This window comes from Gopherus evgoodei, chromosome 17, assembly GCF_007399415.2.
Source record: "Gopherus evgoodei ecotype Sinaloan lineage chromosome 17, rGopEvg1_v1.p, whole genome shotgun sequence".
Taxonomy (NCBI): domain Eukaryota; kingdom Metazoa; phylum Chordata; order Testudines; family Testudinidae; genus Gopherus; species Gopherus evgoodei.
Window position 1 is genome coordinate 7,711,238 of NC_044338.1, and position 22,586 is coordinate 7,733,823.

Consider the following 22,586-nt stretch of genomic DNA (forward strand, 5'->3'; position numbering starts at 1 on the left):
GATTTATTACAATGGAAACTAAACATCCTCTTCACTTCCTTTATAATTAGTTTTTTCTAAAGTTGATGTATGTCTCTGCTAACCCAGAAGCTTCTAGGTTGGTGATGACAAACCATCAGTGCAGGTGTTAACCATGACATGCTGATTGTCTGCTCCTACCTTGTGGGGATTCTGTAGTTAATCTCCTGCCCCCATCTCTGGTCCCATCTTCCCTGCAGTCCACATTTTGCTCTGCAGGGCATGATATACTGTGTAGCAGCTGCACTGGTGCTGCATGCCATTCCTTGCTGTCCAGCATTTGTCATGTCAAATGATAGAGCTGTGTGCACCTTGGTTTTGGCAGTTCTACGATTTGAATTTCTCCGGTGAATTTAACAGAAGCCTTGAGAAGCTTTTAGGCAACTACTGTCTAGTTGTCCTGTTCAATAACGAGTCTCCATTTGCAAAGTGTCGTTGCAATAGGAAAGTGCTGCTGGGGAAGGAAAGCAAAGAGAACTGGCTGATGCTTTCTGAATCTTTGGGAGGCAGGGTCACGGATAAGTGAGTGAATAAATGCTTTGGAATATGTAATCCATTTTTTGTTTCGTCTGTGTTTTAAAGCACTGTGGGACCAGCTGTTAGAAGGGAGAATCAAACTGCAGAAAGCGCTCCTAACGGCCAACCAGCTTCCACAGCCAGATACATTCCCGGCGTTTAAAAAGGAAGGTGGGCAAGAGTTTGCCAGCGCAGTCAAGAACAGTAAGTAGTTTTAAGTCTGCCTGCTTTGGTGTCAGAGATACAGACTCTGCTGGCAGGGAGACCCAGGTTCTGTACTCCGTTGTGGGCTGGGAGTGGCTGTGGAGCCAATGTCTTTAGCCTCTGAGACAGGGATTTGTGTCTTGTGATAGCAACCCTTGTGGTTAATTAGGGATCAGGTTTGACAGGCTCGGGTGACGGTCCCATCCAAATGTACTTTGGCTGAATGGCAAGGCAGTGATGTGCGAGGGGCAGGACCTTGGAGATGCAGACACCTGGCCTGTGAATCGTATATTTTATTATTTTCTGTTTGTATGGTGGTAGCCCCTAGGAGCCTTGGTTATGGACCAGGACCCCATTGTGATTGGTGCTGCACAAGCACAGAACAAAGGCAGTCCCTGCCCCAAAGAGCTCCCAGTCTAAGTAAATCTGTGCCCTTACCCATATGTATTGGGCTATGTTCGGCTCTGGTGCTGGCTACCTGTCTTGTCTTAGCACCATGATGCCTCAGCTGACCTTGTAACCACACTGACTTGGCATTCCTGCCAGAGTTCAAGGTGGTCTTTCAGGCTGAATGAATTTCTTTTTTGTTGAACATTAGAAGGGATTGGTATCAGTTCAGAGTATTGCGGGTCTGCTGTGTTCTGTGTGATCCGTCCTCAGCATAGTATACCTTCTGAAAATGGGTTGATTCCTCTTTCTGTTTTGAGTCCCTAGGCAGCACTGCAGCATGAGACACAAACTCCATGCTGTGAGACAGAGAGTCACCAAACCACAAGACTCTCTATACTCTGGTGTAATGCTCCCCACGAGATAAGATCTCAAAGAGAAAGTCTGTGTTGCTAGGTGCCTGCTGTCCAACTGGACAGTAAGTGTCTGTTCAGTTAGGAGACTAATTCATCTATTTAACAAACACTCCCCCCCCCCCCCCAAAAAAAAAAAAGACCAACCAACCAACCAAACAACACAACAGTAATACTGTTAATGATATCTGTCAGGATCAGGCCTACGGTGGGTTCTCTAAGAGATGGCAAATATAATGCACAAAATGCACCTAGTAAACACTATGCGCTCAGAACTCATTTCCATGGACTTCTGTGGGCTTTGGATCAGGCTGTTGTTACCTAATAGTAAATGAAATCAACGATCATCAAATCTGTTCAATACAAGAGAGGAAAGTGGGTTTCTGCAGGAGTATTTTTATGTCCTTGTGATAAAAAATGTTGGCAAAAATAATGAACTGCATTCACAGTAGGATATTCTTCTGCAACTTTAAATGAGGAAGATGTGTGCACCAAGTCATTTAAAAACTCACTGAGAAGGTTGTTTGTTTAGCTCAAAATTCTTTCTTCCCGCCACCCTGATTCTGGATGTTTTCCAGCGTCTCGAACCTTATAGTTCATCAAAGAAAACACCCCATTATCAAGCAGTACCTTAATATCTCCAGTTCTGAAGATCCAAGCCAGCCCTTTGGTATTGGTCCTGTGTCCAGTCTAATCTTGAAAGATGCCTATTTTTGTGTTCAGTTTAGTGTGCGGCTGTAATGATGTCAGAACTCTGTGAGGTTTTGGCTTAAAGTGGCAGAATCCTTGTAAGACTGGTTCATGAGCTTTTGGCATCATCAAATCTCAACCTAAATCCTAACCCTGAGTCAGGTTTTGACTGAACCTAATAGCCCATCTTAAACCTAATCCGGATCTGAACACGCTAACTTCTCATCACATCTCTACTTGTAGAGGCGCACTTTACATTTCCAAGTTAGCTCTGGTGCTTTAAATGAAGTGATTAAAGTGTGTGTGTGTGGAGGGGGGGGGATGGCAAGCTCCCAATAATACTGAGCTGACCTTTTAGTGAAATGCATGTTATTAATGTATTTAATGAGATGCATTACAAACTGCAGCAAGCACCATGTTTCATTACAGGTCTAAAATGCAATATCATTAAAGACCTTTAACAGAAACAAAGGTTGACATTTTGATATTTCCCATAAGCAAAATACATCCAAGCACATGGAATAATATAGTCTAAATACAGTATAGGGGAGATGTTAATTGTTTAGTTGTCCGGGAATGTTAAAAGAAAATCCACTGTTTAATAACTGCTTTGTGATTTCTCCCTCCTCTTTCAGTCCTTTTTCATAATCTAACTAGGCAGGGTTGTGGTACTATAGATTTACATTCCCGATGTCTTACATTCACTTTTGTTCAGTATTTAATGTGTGAAAACACCAAGAAAAGAGAGGACTTGGGTGTTGCCAGGGACTAATAGGATGATATTAGGAAGGGGAAAATGTAGATTGAATCTCAAGAAATGCTTTGTAACAAGGGCACTGTTGGGGCTAAAATCTTAATAAGATTCCGAGAGGACTTGGGCGCCAATATGGTGAACAAGGTATGCTAACAAACTGTGGAAGTGATAGAAAATCTTATGCCTCGTGGCTTAAGACAATCTCTAACTACTAGAATGAGACCCCGATCTGGCTACAGTGGGGTTTTGTGCACCTTCCTCTGAAGCACCTACTTCTGGTTGCTGTTGGGGACAGGACTGAAATAGATGGAGCACAGATCTGATCCAGTCCGGCAGTTTCTAGCTTTATTAGATTGTGGAATAATCTTTTATGAGAAGTACTAGAAACTCCATCACATGGGCCTCTGAAAGATAGCCTGAGAATGTATTGTGGGGAACAGTTCTGTTCTGCTTCTAAGGAGGTGGATTAGATAATCTTGTAGATCTTTTTCATCTCTAGGTCTGTGAGTCTATCAGATAGGTAAAACCTGATGCATTGTCAAGGGATCCAATATTTGGTATTTTTGCTTGTTAAAGCATCTGCGGCCGAGGTCATGTTTATCCGTTAATCTCTTCAGGGCAGGGAACTTGATCTATGTTAGTAAAGCACTGTATGAATTTATGGTGCCATGTAATTGATTTTTAACAATAATGAGTTCAAGAACTTTCTCATTAAATCATCTCTTGTTTAGTGTTTTCTAATATTGTTCTTTTAATGGACAAAGTTTAAATTTCATTTTTCTTAATGTAGTTTGCAACGAACATAGGATATTTTACAATGCAAACGTTCCATTTTTTTAAATGAGGTGCACAGTGTTGGCCTGTGTCTTGCTGATGTCATGACTGTGCAAAAGTCCTCTTGCCAATTTTTGATTTAGGAAGTGTAGAGCATGGAGTAAACTCCCTTTGTATGTAGCCTACATCTTCGAACTTGCCACAGCGGCAAAGTTGGTACTAAATAATATTAGTGGCTTTTCATCTTGGTTGATTTCTAAGCAGTTGACATACATAGCTCACTGACACACAGGCTGTGTGCAGTGATCGCTCTTGTAATGTCAGTTTAATACCTGATATGGCCCTTGTCATCAGCCTATATCCTACCCTTTTATGGGGATGGATGCTGTGGTGCAATGGTCTTTTTTGTCTCTAACTACTACAGTATAATCCCTGTGGACTAGCATGGTTTGAGAAGTTATGTAATTATTATGTCTTTTGTGAGGTTGGTCCAATGTGTCATACTTCTAAAATGTAAGTGTCTCGTGCTTCAAATTCTTGTTCAGTAGAAGGGTTTGGCTTTTGAAGCTCTGGAGAGTGAAAGCCAATGGCTTTGCAGAGTTACCAGGCCATCTAAGCCCACGTTAGCTGTAATATCCATACGCAGCAGGTATGTATATTTTTTGTTTGCAAGATGGCTTTTGACTTGTGGTTGTTGCTACAAGGTTCTCTGGTAAGAATTGTGGCTTCTGCTTTAATGATTGGGTGAGGCTTTGAATCCTTTGACGATCTGTTGGATTAAACAGAAAAGAGCCACCGCCCCATCACTTTGCTGCGTTGGGCATTGTGGGAATGAATCAGAGCTCTCATTCTGTACATCTGATTCGCGACTTGTCAGTAAAGCCAGAGCTTCATCGTGCTGGCAACCTCTGAACTGTATTCCATTCTTGCTTATGGAGCTTTTGTGCTTGTGGTAATTTGGATGTGACCTTTCAAGCCAGATGAAATTCAAAAGGCATTGCCCACTGTAATTATAAAAAACTGCCTCTTGAGTTGATGCAGAATGGGCCTAATTTCATTTATGACGGCCAGCTTATTTTAGTATAAATCGAGGTCTAATAAAAGTCCCAATTACGAGCTAATGAAGGGGTTTAATGTTGGAATAGAAGCAAAAATGGCTTCTACGTGAATTAGCCTTTTAATCTCTTTTTAAACTGGTCTAGTGGGCTGGGTATAAGGCTGAGGAGTTCTGAATTCTCACCCCAACTCTACCACTGATTTATGATGTAGCCGTGGGTAGGTCACTTAACATCTCCCTGTTTCCCCAACCAGAAGACTCTATAAAGATTTTTACATAAGGGCGTTTTGAGGATTAAAGTAGTTAATGGCCATTTGCAAGTGGGAAGGGGCTTTGTAAATACTAAGTATTAATATTATTGCATTGTGTCATCCTGCGGGACACTCCAGTCTTAAGAGAAAAGATTTTGGATGCAGAAAATGGCAACAGGATGATGAAGTCAAAACAACACTGTTTTGGATTGGATTATATTCTGCTTAGGGATGGATGAGCCACACACATACTTCTTTCTAAATTAGTGAAAGAAATCCATTGTTATATTTGTTTTTTTAAAGTCAGATAGATACATGTGGCTGTTTTTGTAAAGGATAAAATAAATGGTTTGGTGCTTCAAGTAGCTTGAAGCGATTGGGTACAGAAATATCAAACTCAATTTAATATCCTACCCAATTGGACGCTTGGTGGAGCTTTCTTCCCCCAACAGCGAACGGGAGTTGAGTATCTAACTTTGTTTTTTTTGGTGCCTGTAGAAAAATCTGTCCCTTAATATTTTAATTAATCTTTTATGTGATAGCTTTCCCTGAGTGTGTCCATTGTAGTATTCCATGCCTCCTTTCTGTCCAGAGAAAGAATGAACGTTTTGGATGGATAAATTATCTTTCTACATTCGCCAGTATGACACATCCCTCTCGAGACAACTGAATGTGATGGTACAATTTTATTAGGTATTTGGGGTAATAGTATTAAAGAGCCTATGGTAAAGTTTCAACTGTAAGATTTGTTTGTGGTGTTAAAGCCAAATCCAAGGCAAAAATAACAGCATTATATGCAGCTTCCAAATTAGGACTGAAAGTGGAGAGGTTTTTAAACTCTTTTTTTTGGTAAGCAATCTAACGGGGCTTGGACATTCTCAGATGCCTGAGATCTCAGGTTCTGGTGGATGATTTACTGCAAAATTGCTTATAAATTGAAGTAGAAAATGTTTTGCAGACCTGGCAGCTTTCAAGCTTCACACCCATTTGTCACCCAGCATTTCCCTTTGTGTATAGAACAAGAATTAATTAGGCTGCTCTGCAGGAAAAGTTTATGGCCATAATTTATATAGGATGAATTTCTGTTTAAAGAGACAGCCTTGCTTTGTTTGCACTGTCTTACTTTTTATTTCATTTTTAAAAAATCCTTAATTATGCTCCAGGTTTTTTCCCTTCTTTTTTACATATAAATTGGGGACAAGATCATGGTAATGGAGCTCATGTTTATTCCTGCTTCACTTCCATCGAGAAAGTCTTAGTGGTCTTTTAATGCTACCGCAGTTACAGTGGTTGCTCTGTGAATATAGTGCAAATGTTTAATGTTCTCTACACGGAAACTCCCACAGCTAAAATTTCTAAGGTACTGTTGCCTGAAGTGGTCTGTTTCCACAAGATAGATTTATATTCTCTTGAACCATATCTTCTAGTCTAGTCCAGGACATGAAATGCTGCCTATGTTTAGGGTCTTGCACATTCAATTAATGTTTTTCATAATCAATGCAAGTCAGAACTTGCAGTCTGCTCCTGATCTGCACATTAAAGAGACCCATTAATTAAAAATTCCAATCCCTGGCAAGTTCCCGCAGGAGCCCTGCGTTGTTTCCGTAGAAAGGGAGTGCAGGATGCAAGTTTCTGTGCAGTGTCTCCACGTAGATTGCACACTTTCAGTTAAGGATCTTAAGTATTTTGTTTTTCTTTTTCTTTTTTGGGAAGAGTTAGTTCTCATTGACAGTTCCACAAGAATGCGTAATTCCCAGAAGGGCAAGGAATAGTCAAAGTAAGATGGTGACGGCAGTATTCAGGGTCAGAAATTAAATAGTTCCAGTAACTGAGACTTTTTATGTTAAATCTTGATTCAGTGCTAGAAAAGTACAGCTAGTGTGAGGGACCGATGAGGGCTTCAAGACATGATCTCTCTTAGTCCACAAGGGCTAGAATCCAATGCTCTCTATGCCCTTGGATAACTGTGCCTTTCAGCATTGTTTTATAGCCCTGATAGGTTGCAATATCTCACTGTTCCAATTAACAGCCTGCTTTCCCTTAACCCTCTCCCACTTCAATGTGAACCTGATATATATAGTTTAAAAATGGATGTTATTTCACAAACTGATAGAGCTAGAAACCAATACTTTATGCTGTTGGAAAAGAGCTGGGAATCCCAGCTTTTAAACGGCACAAATTAATCTCATAACTAGTAGTTGGAGGGGTTTGGAGCTAAAAGAATGTTAAAAATCAAAGCTGGGTTATTTTGAAAAGCAAGCCGTTAATGGAAATTACGAGACTTTTAAATAATGGATATCTATGTTTTCATCTTAACTTTTTAACACTTGTCAATAATTCCATAAAACCTATATAAAAGTAATCATTTTTGTTCCTGATCCTGTGGTTCCACCTGTCAATAGATTATGAAGAGCCACTGGAATTCCATGTTGCTTCTTTCAGCATCATAAGCTCAAGAGAAGAATCAGTGGACCAGTGAAAGGAAATGGAGAAAATATCAGACTTGGACAAGAGGCAAAAACAAAGTCCAGTATTTTCTCCACTTAAGTCTAATATTTTCTTCATTTTAGCTTCCTTGGTGCTCTTGACAATGGGGGACTAAGGCCAAGTCTACTCTATAGACTTATATCAGTATTACTGCCGCTCCGGGATGTGAAAAATCCACTAAAAATACTAACTTAACCCCTGGTGTAGACAGTGCTATGTCCCCAGTGTAGCTACCACCTCTTGTGGAGATGGATTAATTACACCGATGGGAGAAGCTCTTCTGTCACATAGTAGCGTCTTCACTAAACACTGCTGCACCAATGCAACGCTGTACATGAAGACAAGTCCTTAGACTTCGCTAAGTGAGGGAACCATGGTTGGGGCGACAAAGACTAAGTATTGTTTATGTTTTATGGAGAAGTTTGGCAAAGTTTCATATTCAGTAACAAAATAAAACCCTGAACATTTTTATCATGCTTTCAGGTCCATTATCTCATACCTACCCAGGATGTAAGTATTTGAGTGGAGCAACACAGATGTTTTCAGGACAGTAAGCTTTGCCACACGGTGGTCCAGAGCAGTGGTTCTAAACCTTTCCAGACTATAGTACCCCTTTCAGAAGGCTGATTTGTCTTGCGAACCCCAAGTTTCACCTCAGTTAAAAACTACTTGCTTACAAAATCAGACAAAAATACAAAAGTGTCACAGCACACTCTTGCTGAAAAATTGTTTCCTTTCTCATTTTTACCAGATAATTTATAAAATAAATCCCAACCCCCCAGGTTGAGAAGCACTGATATAGTATCTAGAGCAGTATGAACAAATCATTGTCTGTATGAAATTTTAATTTGTGCTGACTTTGCTAGTGCTTTTCATGTAGCCTATTATAAAAATTAGGCAAATATCCAGATGAGCTGATGGAGCTCTGGAAGATCTCTGTGTACCCCCAGGGGTGTGTATACTCCTTGTTGAGAACCACTGGTCTTTGATCAGAGGGAAAGAGAGAGACTCTTCTCTTCCATAGGCACAAGATGAAGTCTGTATTTTAAAGTCTGCTGGAAAAGTGTGTTCCCCTCTCCTTCCCCCATCTCACAATAGAATGCATAATGTACTTCAGCATCAATTTGTGCACTGTAAAATCACCCTGATTTTATTTTCCTCATATCTGGGGTATTGATCTGAAATTCTACGTCCCATGATATTCCTAGCGGCTCTGAGATGAAGGGAAATTGCCCTGTTATGCCGTATCCAGTGTGTGTGTCCGAGGAAAGCGTGTTAACAAAAGGAAAGTCTTGCTAGCATTTTCATAATGCCCACTCAGGATGGTCCTTTGGGAAGGAGTGTTGATGGTTCTCATGGAAACTCATTGACACAAGGAGCTGAGTTCACACTGAAGTCACTGGGAGTTGGAAGGGCGCCCAGCACTTGGCAGGATTGGGCGGATGAGCAGCGCTGCAAGCCAAGTGTTCCCTAAACTAATAGTAACCACCATCTCTGCGTGCCTATAGCAGAGAACAAAGAAGGCTTCCATATCTGACATCCTGCCTTTGGCAATGGCCAGTATATCTGATGCTGAAGAACAGCTCCTTTTTCACTCTCCCAAACTAATGCTCCTTGCTAACTGTGCAGTATTATGGAGGGTGAATTCCTTCCTAGCCCCTGCAGTGATGCAGCTTAAAACCTGAAGCATGAGATTGTGTTTGACGTCAGGAGATTAGTTCTTGGAACTGGCTGTCCCTGTTCAGTGAATGTCATCTTAGAAGAGTGCAGAGGGCCCACTCACATGGATGCCCCATCCAAGGCCAGGTCTACAGTATAGAGCTGTGGCCAGGATGGCTAGGCTCGGCAGAGGCCCCTAGAGGAAGTGCAAGGTAAACCAACCAATGGAGTTTTGCTGGCATAGCTACGCTACCTCCCTGACTGTTAGGTAAATCGATAGACGTGCTCTTCTGTCAGCATAGTTGTATCTACACCGAAGCTTTTGTCAGCATAGCTTTGTCAGTGAGGGGGTGGGATTCCCCCCCCGCCACTCATATCTGACATAGCTATGTTGACAAAACTCTGTATTGCAGACCAGGCCTTAGCCCTCAGAATAGGACTTAAATAGTGCGATATACCTTGTGCTAGCCCTCCGCTGGGGGTTGGATTTTGCCTGAAGATGAGGAGAGAGTATGAGCTGCAGATAAACTATGTGGGAAAGGAACCTCTGTTCTCAGAAGCTTATTGTCGCCCCTTCCTTAAATCCAAAGTCAGTAGTTACAGGTTAACCTATATTTCACATTGATTAGTTAATCTCCTTAAGGTGTTACATGTCTCATGTCTGCATGTTAGGTACAGCAGCCAATGGTTGCAATTTCATTACATTTTATGGAAAAGTAGAGCTAAAAAGATGTGTTATAAAACTTCTCAGGGCTTGCCAGGAACTGCCCAAGTCTGGGTCTGTGGTGCGCTCTGTGATATGCAAAGAGGTATTGGCCTTCCTTCCCGAAAAGTGCTTTGCAGTTTGATCGCTTTGCCCATCATGGAAATGCAGCCATCTTTGGGGCGGAAATGTCGCCGCTTGTGTGGAGCTGGGAAATGAAGGATAACTCTTTCACTTGAGGCTACAGCGGAGTTTATGTTAATTTTAGAGGAGTTAACCGCTCTTGTCAGAAATGACTATAGGATCTTAAACTCATGGCTTCTGAACTACATCTGTTCTGCAGCACAGCACATCCAGTGACACAGTGCCCCCTGGGCACGTTCTGGGGAACAGCATTTGTTTTACCTGGGTTTTCATTGGATGTCACCTCTTTGGGTACTGACTTTGTTAAACTGGTGCCTGTCCGATCGCAGCCCAAGGTGGTATGATTGTGATCTTCTGCATTTATATTCTTGAATACTTCATCTCTTTTTGGAAAAGGAAGACATCTTTCAATGCGTCACTGTTATTATGCATCAGATGATGCAGGAGGGCAGGTCGTCCCAGTTACAAATGAAACGTGATCCCCAGAATACCAAACCAGTTTCATCTTCTCCCACTAGGTTTTTCTCAGTGCAGTTATTTTTGAATATACTGTGCATGGACTGAGTACGTACTCTCAAAGGAAGACAGTTTTATTAAATCATCTGGCTGATAGATCAGTCCCCAATAACCACATGTGTATTGCTAGGCAAATTGACCTAAACTCTGTGACCGAATCCCCCCCACCCCACCCAATTTCTTCAGCATTCTGATGTAGCAAGCTGAAAATCCTGCTGCAGATTTTAAAACGGAAGGGTGTAGGGAATTAAATGAACCATACAGCCAGCTTACATGTAAATGATTCTTAATGTTCTCTGCATGAGTCCAGACCACTGGAAGTCCCACTTTAAAGGAGGGTGCATGCAGTCTGTCAGGAAGTGTGGAGGATGTGGGATGGTCATTTATTCCCGAACTCAGAGCCTAACTCAACAATGCTCAGATCCATTTTAACACCCACTGTTTCAGTGAGAGTTGATAGTGCTCCGCACCTTTCAAGATTGGGCCTGGAATGGAGAGGAGACTCCAGAATATTGCCTAGGCAGTTTGTTCTCATTTCACTTTTAGTATTTTTTAAGGGGTATTTTTGTTGGCGTTCCTTTGAATATTTGTCTTTTTTTTTTTTTTTAAATTTCCACTGTAAATATTTTTGTGACTGAGCCCCCTGAGAACACGCATTTCTCCATTCCTGCGGAGAACAGCCCTTTTGTGAACGTGCATTCATGTTTCAGGAAGCCACTTCAGCTATTCCAAAGTTCCATAATGGCTAGATGAATCGAGTACCAAACCGTTTACTAGGCGTGAGTCATTCTGGATGAGACCCAGGTCCCATCTGCTTTGTTTAGTTTTTAGAAATGCGATAGCACTTTCTGTTCCAGTTTCCTTGGCAAATATTTACCCTCCCCTCCTGATGTGGAGCATGATATGTGTGGCTGATGGATACACCTTCTGCCCCAGAGTTCTCCATATTTTGTGGCATTGTATGGATCTAGTTAGTGAAGAGCTTTTGAATGAAGCGTACCATATTCATGTGGACTGGGATTAATCAGAGGAGCCTAAGGGAACTCCCAATAATTCCAACCACACTGTTTTATCATCTCTAACCATGGCTAACTTTTAAAACTGAAATTGGATAATTATCCACCCTTATTTGTAGTTGCATCTGAGGATCTTAATGATTTATACAGAGATGGGTCAGTACCATTATCTCGCTTTCCAGAAATGGAGGAAACTGAAGCATAGACTGGTTAAGTGATTTTCCCCAGGTTACCTGATGACTCAGTGTCAGAGATGATCACATTTCTGCCCCAAAGTTCTTAATGGGAGCCTTGCATGATCTGGATTCCAGTCTTGAGCTCCAGTCATTTTGGTCTGGCCAAGCCAGTGACAAGAAGCTAGCTCATCTGGCATGTTGTTTGTCTAGAAACCCTTGCAAATAACAAAGCTTTGCACTCGCCAAATCATGGAATGTTGTATATTTGTTTAAAGGATGTGGGTAAGGTTGGTAGGCCCAAGATGTCATTCCATCCCTTTTTCTGATTACATATCCCATGTAACTCTTTGTGGGCCTAAGCCGAAGTGCGCTGAAGTCGATCAAAGTCTTTCCATTGGCTTCAGCCGCCCCCAGATCAGACCAAAATTTGTGCAGTTTTTGGTTTTTTTTTTTTTTGCAAACCAGTGTCTTGATGGAGTGGTGTTGGTGAGACTTAAAATGAATAAGGCAGCCAGTTGTCCCGTGCTCATGGACAACCATTTGGCTTACCGGTGTGTATGTGAGGTGTGGGGGCATGTGGTAAAAAGCATGTTCACACATACAGATTTCAGTTTCAAGCCAAGTCACCAAGTTGTAGTTAGGGAAAAGGCAGACCTCTCAAATTGTTGCAATATCTTCACCACCCTTATGATTTTAATTGAGGATACAGACATACAACCTGGTCCTGCAATGGGCGCCATGCAAGTACACAGTTCTGCTCACTCAAATCTTGTTGCAGGATCGGGGCCCTAAAAGTGTTTTGAGGCATAATTCATTGTTTGCAAAGTATTTGGAGATGGTGTTAGGGAAGTGCGACATACAGTATTTATTTAGTATGGCATTCAGGACTGTTAAAGAAAATCTTGCAGTGATGTATGGGAAGAGAAGGCTCCTAGCCTCTTCTGTTTAGTCTTATTTGACAGATTTTTGTCCTTAGATTTAAAACATGTATAGTCCCCTCCCCCAGCCTTATTATTGAAATGGTCACATTTTAAAGGTTACCTTCATAACCATATGTGCTGGAGAGAGCTGGGGGGTTGTTTATTTTTTTAACAGAAATGTAGCTTAGGTTCTAGAGTACAAAGTGGCAAATTTTTGTTTGCTCACATGCTGCAATTTGACCCCTGACAATAAGCATCTGCCATGCTTTGCGCACACAGAAAGGGTTTGCCCTGCGTTAGAATTATTCGAGTGAGTTGACTGCCAGTTAACTTGTTAGTTAACAAGCTTGTACATACTAGTGTAGATGCTCCACACACCTTTGTTCCAATACACACTGGAGCAAAGGTTTGTGGAGCATCCAGACTAGCACATGTAAATGTGTTAGCCAACTCCTGATGGGGAGGGATAGCTCAGTGGTTTGAGCATTGGCCTGCTAAACCCAGGGTTGTGAGTTCAGTCCTTGAGGGGCCACTTAGAGATCCAGGGCAAAATCAGTATTTGGTCCTGCTAGTGAAGGCAAGGGGTTGGACTTCATGACCCTTTTAGGGTCCCTTCCAGTTCTGTGAGATAGGTATATCTCCATATATATATAACACGTGAACTGGCAATCAGATCACTGGAGATAAAAACTCACGTGTAGCAAAAGCCTTACTTGTCTTGATCAATGTCATTTGTTTTCCTGTGTTACATGGGAGATCATACTATGATCTAATGGTCCTTCTGGTCTTAAAATCTATATAAATACTTTTCACATGCTCCTTCTATATGCCTGCTCCTACTGCGTGTACTCAGATGAGTAGCAGTATTGGAGTCAATGGGCTAAATTATTCCATTGAAGTGGATGGGACTCTTTACATGACATGGGGCTGAAGCATTGGGTCCTTTATGCACAATGGGTGGAGTTCATCCATCTGCAGAGAGCCAGCACAACACCGGTGCATCACTTGAATCCCACTTAAGCAGCAATTTTGGGTATGTCTGTGTTGCAGGTGGGAGGTGTGATTCCCATTGCAGGCAGAGAAACTGAAGGTAGCTCCGTTTGAGTCAATGCTGGGAATCCCGTCTCCTACCTGCATTGTAGACATATGCTTAGGACTAAAGGCATAGACCTTTTTCTGGCCCTCTGGCCGGGGGTTGAAATGCACCAGCTGTCATTTACTAGAACTCATTTTTCCAGAGGGCAAACACTTACGGTGGCACCAAAAGTGTTTAACTTCGGTTATTTTCCAAATCGTTTCCGGCTTGGTTTTCAGATGTGCTATGGAGCTACAATCCAGTTGAAATCCATGGAAGATGAATTACCAGCACCTTGAGCATCAGGCCATTCAGGTCTCTGCTTCCAAAAGGATTGGTGCTGACCCCTAGTTTATCCAAGGCTGAATGCGCTATGGTCCGCTTCTTACACTTACCCCTGTAGTTTTTCTCTTGTACCCTTTTTTGTTGTTTTTTTTGGAGCTAGTCATCTAACAGGGTGTAATAAGTTTAAAGGTCGTGCAGTGTTCCAAGATGGTGGAAGTCTTAGCTACACCATATAGTGGTTGTTCCCCCTATTGTTGGCCACACCGTGGGAATAACAGAAAAACTATTGCCCATATGGTCCATGTTAAGGAATGTGTGACCTGCAGAGTCTCCCCCACCCCCCCCGGCTTCGTCTCCCCCCGGCTGGTAACATTGTTTTGCTGTGGGGAACATAGAACACCTCCAACAGTAATACTGACAGTCTTCAGAATTATGATACAGTGGAGCTCTCGCGTAATTCTTTGTTGAAGAAGTTAAAGGCCTAAAATGTTAAGGCTTATTGTTATTCTGAGTTGATAATCTCTGCCTTGCTTTAATAATTTTTCCTCATGCCTGGGTAGCCCGCAAGTTGCACAATAATCACTCACACAGCTTTGTAATCAATGCCCAAAGTAATAGGATTCCGCTGGCCAACGGCAATTAATAAATTTGTGTCTTTTTTAAAACACTAGCAAGTCGGGCCTGAAATACGACTGACTGGCTTTCCTCATTTGCATATTTATTGCAGTGGAAAAATTCTTGCCGAATGATTGATGTTGAGCCTGCCTCTTGAATTCCAAACAGCACATTATTATGAAATGAAAAATGCCGGCCATACAGTTGATTAAAGTTGAAGACAGTAGAATCGGTGTTTTTTAAGATTGTGGGAGAATTAAAGGCATATTTTAATAGATGTTGACAAGAAGTGAACTAACAAAAGCAAAGCAAAGGATTTGCTTGAAAAGATTTAATCAAATGTGTTTCTTGGGGGATTAATTGCTGGGGATGACTAGTGCAAGTGGCTGGCTTGTGGATATGAATGAGAAGTATTGTTCTCAGGCCAATGTATTGAGTGTCATTTTGACCTATAGTTTAACTTCAGACCCAGAGTCATTTGAAAAGAGCGAAAATACTCTATCTCTTAATCAGAATGTTCAGATAAACTCGTATGTCTGATAAGATGTTTTGTTTAATAACTGAGTTTAATAAAAACTATGGTTTTGATTTTTTATTTGTTTTTTTATTTTTATAATGGAAACAGTTTGTGAGGTGCTTTGCACAATCTGTGGAATGTAACATAGTGCATTTCCAAGCTTATCCTCTCCTCATTTCAGGAGGTCAGCTTTTGCGAAAGATATCAAAGTTTAAATGTGTGTGTTGATCAAACTTGTTTGTGTGTGCATGCATGCTGAATGCACTGTATGTGGGTGTATGGAAAAAATTAAAAGGGTGTGTGAATGCAGTATTCTACAATGCTTGATACGCAGATTTAACTGAGGAAAAAATTGTTAATCACGCAGCTAGGTGTCGACTAATCATAGAAAATTTAAATCCATCTCCTTCATATTTAGTATCGTGTGCACAATAATAGTTTTGCCTAATATAATAATTTCCGTATGCATGTGCATACACTGTGTCCGTACACACTGTATAAACAAAACACAACTGTTACATGCGTGCCCCATACTGTACATGCGCATATTATTATGTGAATTACAGTCATACCATGGGTGCTCTCGTGCTAGGATATGTACAAACACAGAGGGACACAATCCTTGCCTCAAAGATCTTAGTGTCAGTAGACAGATGGAGAAAGGGTGATGGTGAAACAGGTGCAGAGAGATGAAATGACTTGCCTACAGTCACACTGCAGCCTGGTGGCTGAGTCAGGTGCCCTGATTCCCAATCGGGTGTTTTGTCCATTGGACCATGTTGCCTCTTGAGGACTGTATGTTATGTTTTTGTTTATGCAGATATGAAAGTAATATTACCACCAGGATGCAACTGAGCGATTGTATCTCTGTAACCTTTGCTCTTCCATGTGTCTCTACCATTTACCCCCCTCACTGTATCATGTACGATGCAGTAACTTCTCATTTAACGTCCTCCCAGTTAACATTGTTTCACTATTAGGTCACGGACCTATTAGAGAACATACTTCTTTAAAGTCCTGCAATGTTCCCTTATAATGTTGTTTGGCTCCCCTCCTGCCAGGGTCCGGGTTGGGTCATGGGGGCTTGCCCCTCTCCGCACGGCAAGTGTTCCGGCCGGGGACAGAGTTGGGTGCGGGGGCTGCCCCTGCTCCGCCTGCCCAGGACTCCTGCTGGGGAGCGGGGTGGGAGTGCGGGGGCTGCCCACTCGAGGCCCCCACCCCACTACCTGGCAGGAGCACCAGGCAGGGGGAGCGGGGCAAGCCCCCGACCTCACTATACCCCTGCCTCAACCATTGGTGAGTACAACATTAAATTGTTTGTTTAAAATTATTTAGAACTCATACTTTATATAATGTCTTTTGTCCAGCAAAATACTTTCCCTTGAACCTAACTCACCCTATTTACATTAATTCTTACAGGGAAATTGGATTTGCTTAACACTGTTTCGCTTGAAGTTGCATTTTTCAAGAACATAACTAGGCTGTTAAGTGAGGGGTTACTGTATAGGGCTCTAGCGAGGCCTGCGAAGAACTCTGCATGGGCAGATAGATCCCTGAGCATCAATGAGGCTCTGTGTGGGTGAAGAAGTCTTTGCAGGATCCAGCCTTGGACGGAGACTTGGTGGACCAGGATCATACTGTTTCACCTCTTGGGCTCTTCAAAGTAGTATATGATATAAAATCCAAACGTGTGTGTGTTAAATCTCAACTACAGTAATTGCTACTGTTCACACTGTAACATGTCTCATGCTTATTTCAGTATAGTAATGAGCTAGATAGCCATTGATGTAGAAAATTAATCCTCTATTTTTATCTTGTGTTCTTCTCTTTGATTGCTGTCCCTCCCTCCAACCCACCACCCTACCTGTTACTAGTCTCTGTGGTGGTATCTCATCTTCATAGACAGGAGATTCATGTATTCATCTTTTCCATAGGGTGTTTATCACCATGATAACTCGGTGCCCATGAACATTAATGAACTTACTCTTGTGAGGTAGGGAATTACCATTATCTCCATGTCAGATGGGGAAACTGAGGCACAGGAAGTCTGTGGTGTAGCTTGGAACAGAGCCCAGATTTCCTACCCCTCAGTCTCTGTGCCTTAACCACAATACACCTCTACCCCGATATAACACTGTCCTCGGGAGCCAAAAAATCTTACCGTGTTATAGGTGAAACTGCATTATATTGAACTTGCTTTGATCCACTGGAGCACGCAGCCCCCCCCCCCCCCCAGAGCGCTGCTTTGCCGCGTTATATCCGAATTCGTGTTATATCGGGTCGCGTTATATCAAGTTAGAGGTGTACCGTGATCCTCTTCCCTTCCAGACTCATTTCCACTACTTGGCTTGGTGGGGGTGAGTGTCGCCTTTGCAGTGTGACCCCGCAGCTGCCACGCAGAACTGAGGGCATCTGTTACCCTAGACGTTTCAGACTTTTTGTTTTCCAGTGGCACCTCTGGGCTTTCCTTAGTATACTTGCACTGGGAGTTTTGCAGTTGACCTTCAGGGGAGCAGGATTTCATCCTAGGATCGCCATATCCCACATCATAAGAACCGAGAGGAAGCATGCTATTGTTACCCCACAAGAAACACTGAAATAATGTGTGAGGGGAATTAGGTGTCTGGGTGCTTTTAAAAAACCCAACTCCGCTTCTCTCTGGATCTTTCAGCACCTAAGTACCTTTGAAAATCTGGCCCTCCGGCACTTGCTTAACTTTAAGCATGTGCTTAGTGCCATTGACGTCAATGGTCTTGCAGAGAGCCCTCTCCTTGCTGCTACACAAATTGCTGCCAGTGTTCTCTGCCACTGCTGGGGGCAAAGGGAGGTCCCACTTAGTGCTGGGGAAAGGTGAATGGGTCATTTTTCTAGGTAGAGACCTCTTGCAGTAGAGAGGCTGGGTTTACAGTGACGTAAGTGTGAAGAAGCCCTCATCCTACATACACCACCAATTCAGCTATACTTGGGTGTCAATCTCTACTCCAGCTGAGCCGCTGTCTGCATTCTGACCTTAAACTGGGCTGGCCAAAGTATGGCTGGTTGGCCCTGGTTATCCTTCATGCAGGAACCAGCGCCACTGATTCACACAAGGGGGTAGGACCAGCAACAGAGCCAGTGTGCCTGTAAGCGCTGGCATTGACAAAATTGATTTTTTTTTTGTGTGTGTGGTTTGAGAGCAGTAGGACAGATTTCATCTCTGGTGGGTCTCCTGACACTTTGATACATGGCAATGCTATCCCTGAATGGAGCTTAAATACTCCAGGGCTACTTTCTGACTCGGTAAAGGGATGTATAAAATGAGAACATATGAGAGAGTATTAACAGAAAGGCACAGTTTGATTTACTGATATGGGCTCCCAGCTTTCTTGTTGGATTGATATGCTGTCTTCTGGATCGGCAACAACTTTTTCACTCCTGGATACGCAATAAAGGAGCTCACACGGACTCTTAAAAGTGACTCTTATGAGTTGGCTTCTTGCTAGGACAGTCTCAGGATTCCCATTGAAGCTGAATGGTAGGTTCAAAACATGTTTCACTTGTTCGCGTGGCAGCAGTAAACGTTACCTCTCACCTCGCCTCCCATTCAACATCCGTTTTTTCTTTTGTTTTAAATGGCACTTTTAGACCAGGAGTAAGTGGTACAGGGAGCATAGGTTTGGGAGAAGGGGCGGTGTACTGTTCTCCCTGGTTTTACTGCATCCTCAGCTTTATTTTGCCATTGTTGTACACAGCGCATATGGAGCAGAAAGCTACATGCCTATATATTCAAATGGGGCAGTGATTTTGAGTTCCCATATTGGGGCACCTTAAAGACACGTTTTCTTTCAGCCAGTGCTTAGTATCTGCCCTCCAACAATCAGTTTCCTTAAGCTGGGCACCCAAAATCACTTAAAATTTAGACAATTAATTTGAGGGCTTTTCACAAATGTCTTGAGGTCCAGTATAAAGGCAGTAATTCTATAGCCCCATAGGGATGCTTATCACTTGAGGAGTAATTAAAAGGCACCATACTGTCCCCAGGGAGATTACAATGTGAGTTAAATAAAAAATGCAACAAAAAAGCACGTAGAAATGGGGTGGGGAGGCAGAGGGTTCAACAGGAGTAGCGAGCTGCTCTGTAAAGTGCCTTCAGAATAGCTTTGTGTGACGGGACTTCAGGCTACACTCTGAACGCTGTCTCTATTCACTGAGGGTTGGGGTGTAAAGGGGGTACGACTGGAGAAGGAAACGGGGAGCCAAGCAAAAGCATAGACAGCTGTAGCCATCTGAACACAACAGATGCAGGGCAAAATAAACACAGGGCATAATTAATGCTGACAGAGAGCTGGGCAGTGAGTCCAAGAAGCAAACTGCTTAATTTAGAAATGCAAACCCAAGTAAATTCAAACCTGAGTAAGTGGCAGAAACTTTATTGTGTGCCTCGCACAGGTTTTATCGCTATTCAAAATACATTTGCGGGTGCCTGCTTGTCTTAAAGAGCGCTAGATACTGACCATTAGCAAAGATTTGCTGGTCTCGGGAACCCTCCCCGTTGCACGGTCAGGTTCATGAGGGCTAATTGTGATCCGTTCTCCTTGCCCGCTGGTACATTGCGAGGGCACTCTTGTTTGCACCAAAGGGAAATTAGTGTAGGGGTAGAAACGAAAGATTTTTAAATCTGTAAACTGCTTTAACGTGCTGGTATGCTTAAGAAGAACTGTGTGTGCTTGTGGCGCCTCTCTGCTGTAGTGGTCCATTTCAGTCCAAGAACAGCATTTTAAAACAGTTGGCTAAATGAGTGGGGGCTTGGGGGTTTGCTCCCCCATTTCCTGGGTTGTGTTCGAAAAAGTGCTGTAGTTTACACCCTGTCTTCATTCCTGAGTTAGAATGTTCCTTTCTCAAAAGCTAACAGGACAAAGGGGTGTGTGTGTGTGTTTGTGTGCTGGAGATCTGCTAGAAAACAGTCCATTTTGGAATGAAATGCTGGAATGGATAAGGCAGTGCAGTATCGGAGGTGATACCGGCTTGTGTGACACTTCAGCACCCGCTAGTAACACACCTATCCAATAATGCCATTAAATACACAAGAATTGAAAGTATGGAAATGGTCCAACTGTAAGAGGCTCATGATGAAGTCAGTGCCTGGAATAATTAGCCCTCCCACCTGGGTAGACACACAGTCATTGTCTGCCCTGCCCTCCCCACCCCCTTCACTCCAGATAAAATGGCTTCCCATCCTCACTTCTGATGGGGTCCATATCTCATATCCTGAGGGAACCTGAGCCTGTCTTTATTCCTTGCCTGCTTGCAATAGCCCTGATACACCTCCGAAGAGTTTGAATGCTACTCCAGCTGTAATAGACAGGATCGAAGCCACCTGGAGGGTAGACAGCGGGTAGAAAATAAGCGGGTTCAGGACCTCTGGGGACATTTAGCTGGGTTGCAGGAAAAGATTTTGCTGCTTTAAGCTGTGCACTCAGGGCGTGGGGCACTTGCCTCTTGCAAATGATGCCCTTGCTTTAACTACATACCACAGATGCATTTTGAAGGGCTTTTGTTTGTCTGTCTCTCTCAGAATTGTTTTGATGCTAACACACAACTGTTTTACGAGTGTGGCAACCTAATCCGTTAATAGGTTTATATAGAACAGCTGTCAAAATGTATCTATAATGAGCCATGTACTGGAGGAGGATGAACGTAACTGCTGATCTGCAGCGAAAGTCTTCCTAGTGTCTTTTCATTGACATTACTGCAACGGGGATCTGGCCATCATTTATCCAGATTCTGTGGCAGTGGTAATATCGGCTATGGGAACATACAAAAGATTAAGACCCTGGCATGTCTGGGCTGATTTCCACTTGTTGCCTTCATGTGGCTGATGAAGATTTGCTGCTGATTTTATCCATAGTTTTGTGTGTCCCTCATTTAAAAAAAAAAAGGCCAAATTGAAATAAAATATCCCCCTCTCCTTTCCTATTGTGCTGTCCAGTAAGTAAGGGAAGGATTTGAGACCAGATCCTCAGCTGCCGTCAATTGAAATAGCTCCACTGACTTTACACCAGGTAAGGACCTAGCCCGTTGTGATTCGTAAGGGAGGAAGAATGGTCTGTGGTAAAAGATCTGAGTTCTAGTCCCAGCTCTACCATGGACTTCCCGTGTAACTGTGAGCAACCCATTTATTCGCCGTGCCTCAGTTTCCCATTTGTATATTAAGTGGTGTTATACCTGTCGCCCTTTGGTTAAGGGCTTTGTGATCCTTGGATAGGAAGTGTCTAGAAACAGGCCAAGTATTTTGTGTTTAGATGCAGATGTGCTTGGTGCTTATCAAGGAAGATGTGGTCTCGCTCTGCCTAAAGGAATTTGCAATCTAAATGGACCAAGTCTGGACAACTAAATTCATTAGGAGCCTCAGGAGATAGCTCTCTAGCTCTCTCTGGACCTTTCTTTCCTTTTGTCCCCAAGCTAATGCCAATGTAATCTGTTTTTGATCAAACCTTTAAGGGGAAACTGTCTGGATCACTTCAGATCGCATCTAGTCTCTTGCTTGCTTTTTGTCTACAGGAAAGACTATTCTACACCTTCATAAAGCCTTTCCTTGCAAGAGACTGAACATGTTTGAGCTATGATGCCACAGCTCTGCAGACTGATGGTCAGATTGTCAGTGATTGCTTACTATACTTGAATTTGTTAGGGACATCAAGCTGTAAAGACTTCTCAGTGTGTTGGACATTGTGCAGTGGTTGAATTATAGTATTTATGGCAACCTATGGCATGTTTTGCAACAGGTGCCAGGTGTGTGAACTTGGTTAGCTTCCCAGACTAAATCTGTGTACTTACCGTTGTCATATCAGGTAATAAGGCCAAAACAGCATGTGCTTTGAATATTTACAAACATACAAATAAAATTTGGCTCCACACCCAAACACAGCCCATGCTATCCACTTCCTCGTTTAAGTGACACTTGCAACAGTCTTCCTGTGGGGAAATATGAAATGTTCAGATAATGCTCAGGGTCTTCTTCTGCAGGTTATAAAGCCTTGAAGGCATTGCTGAGAGCGTTAGTGGACCTCCAGGATGAGCTGCTGTATCAATATCCAAGCACGAGGCATCTGGTAGATGGGAAGCAATCAAAAATTGAGAGGTAATACAGAACAAGACTGGGTCTGGGCCTTGCTAAAGCCCACCTGGTAGTTAACTTTTTAAATAGGATAACATAAAAGGTTTGCCCGTTGCCATCTCAGCTCTACTCCCCCAGCTCCTACCGTGTGGGTAATGGACACAGCGGACAAATAGCATTTGAACTTCTCCTATTTTCACTGGGAGCTTGTGTTTTGTAATTTCTTTTGGTGGCAGGAGGGAGGGTTCAGCGACTTGACTTCTAAATAACTAACAAAAGATGGCAAGATGATCAGCAGAGGAGTTGCTGTTAA

At 42.7% G+C, this 22,586-nt stretch overlaps 1 protein-coding gene across 1 annotated transcript in view; it reads left to right on the plus strand.

Annotated features, from left to right (window-relative positions):
• Nucleotides 1-22,586, plus strand: part of AATF (apoptosis antagonizing transcription factor) — an 82,632-nt gene that overhangs the window by 11,823 nt on the left and 48,223 nt on the right. Inside the window, exons 4-5 of the mRNA XM_030536767.1 lie at nucleotides 601-738; nucleotides 22,183-22,297. Of these exons, the coding sequence (XP_030392627.1) occupies nucleotides 601-738; nucleotides 22,183-22,297 (253 nt within the window). The remainder of the gene's footprint in view (nucleotides 1-600; nucleotides 739-22,182; nucleotides 22,298-22,586) is intronic.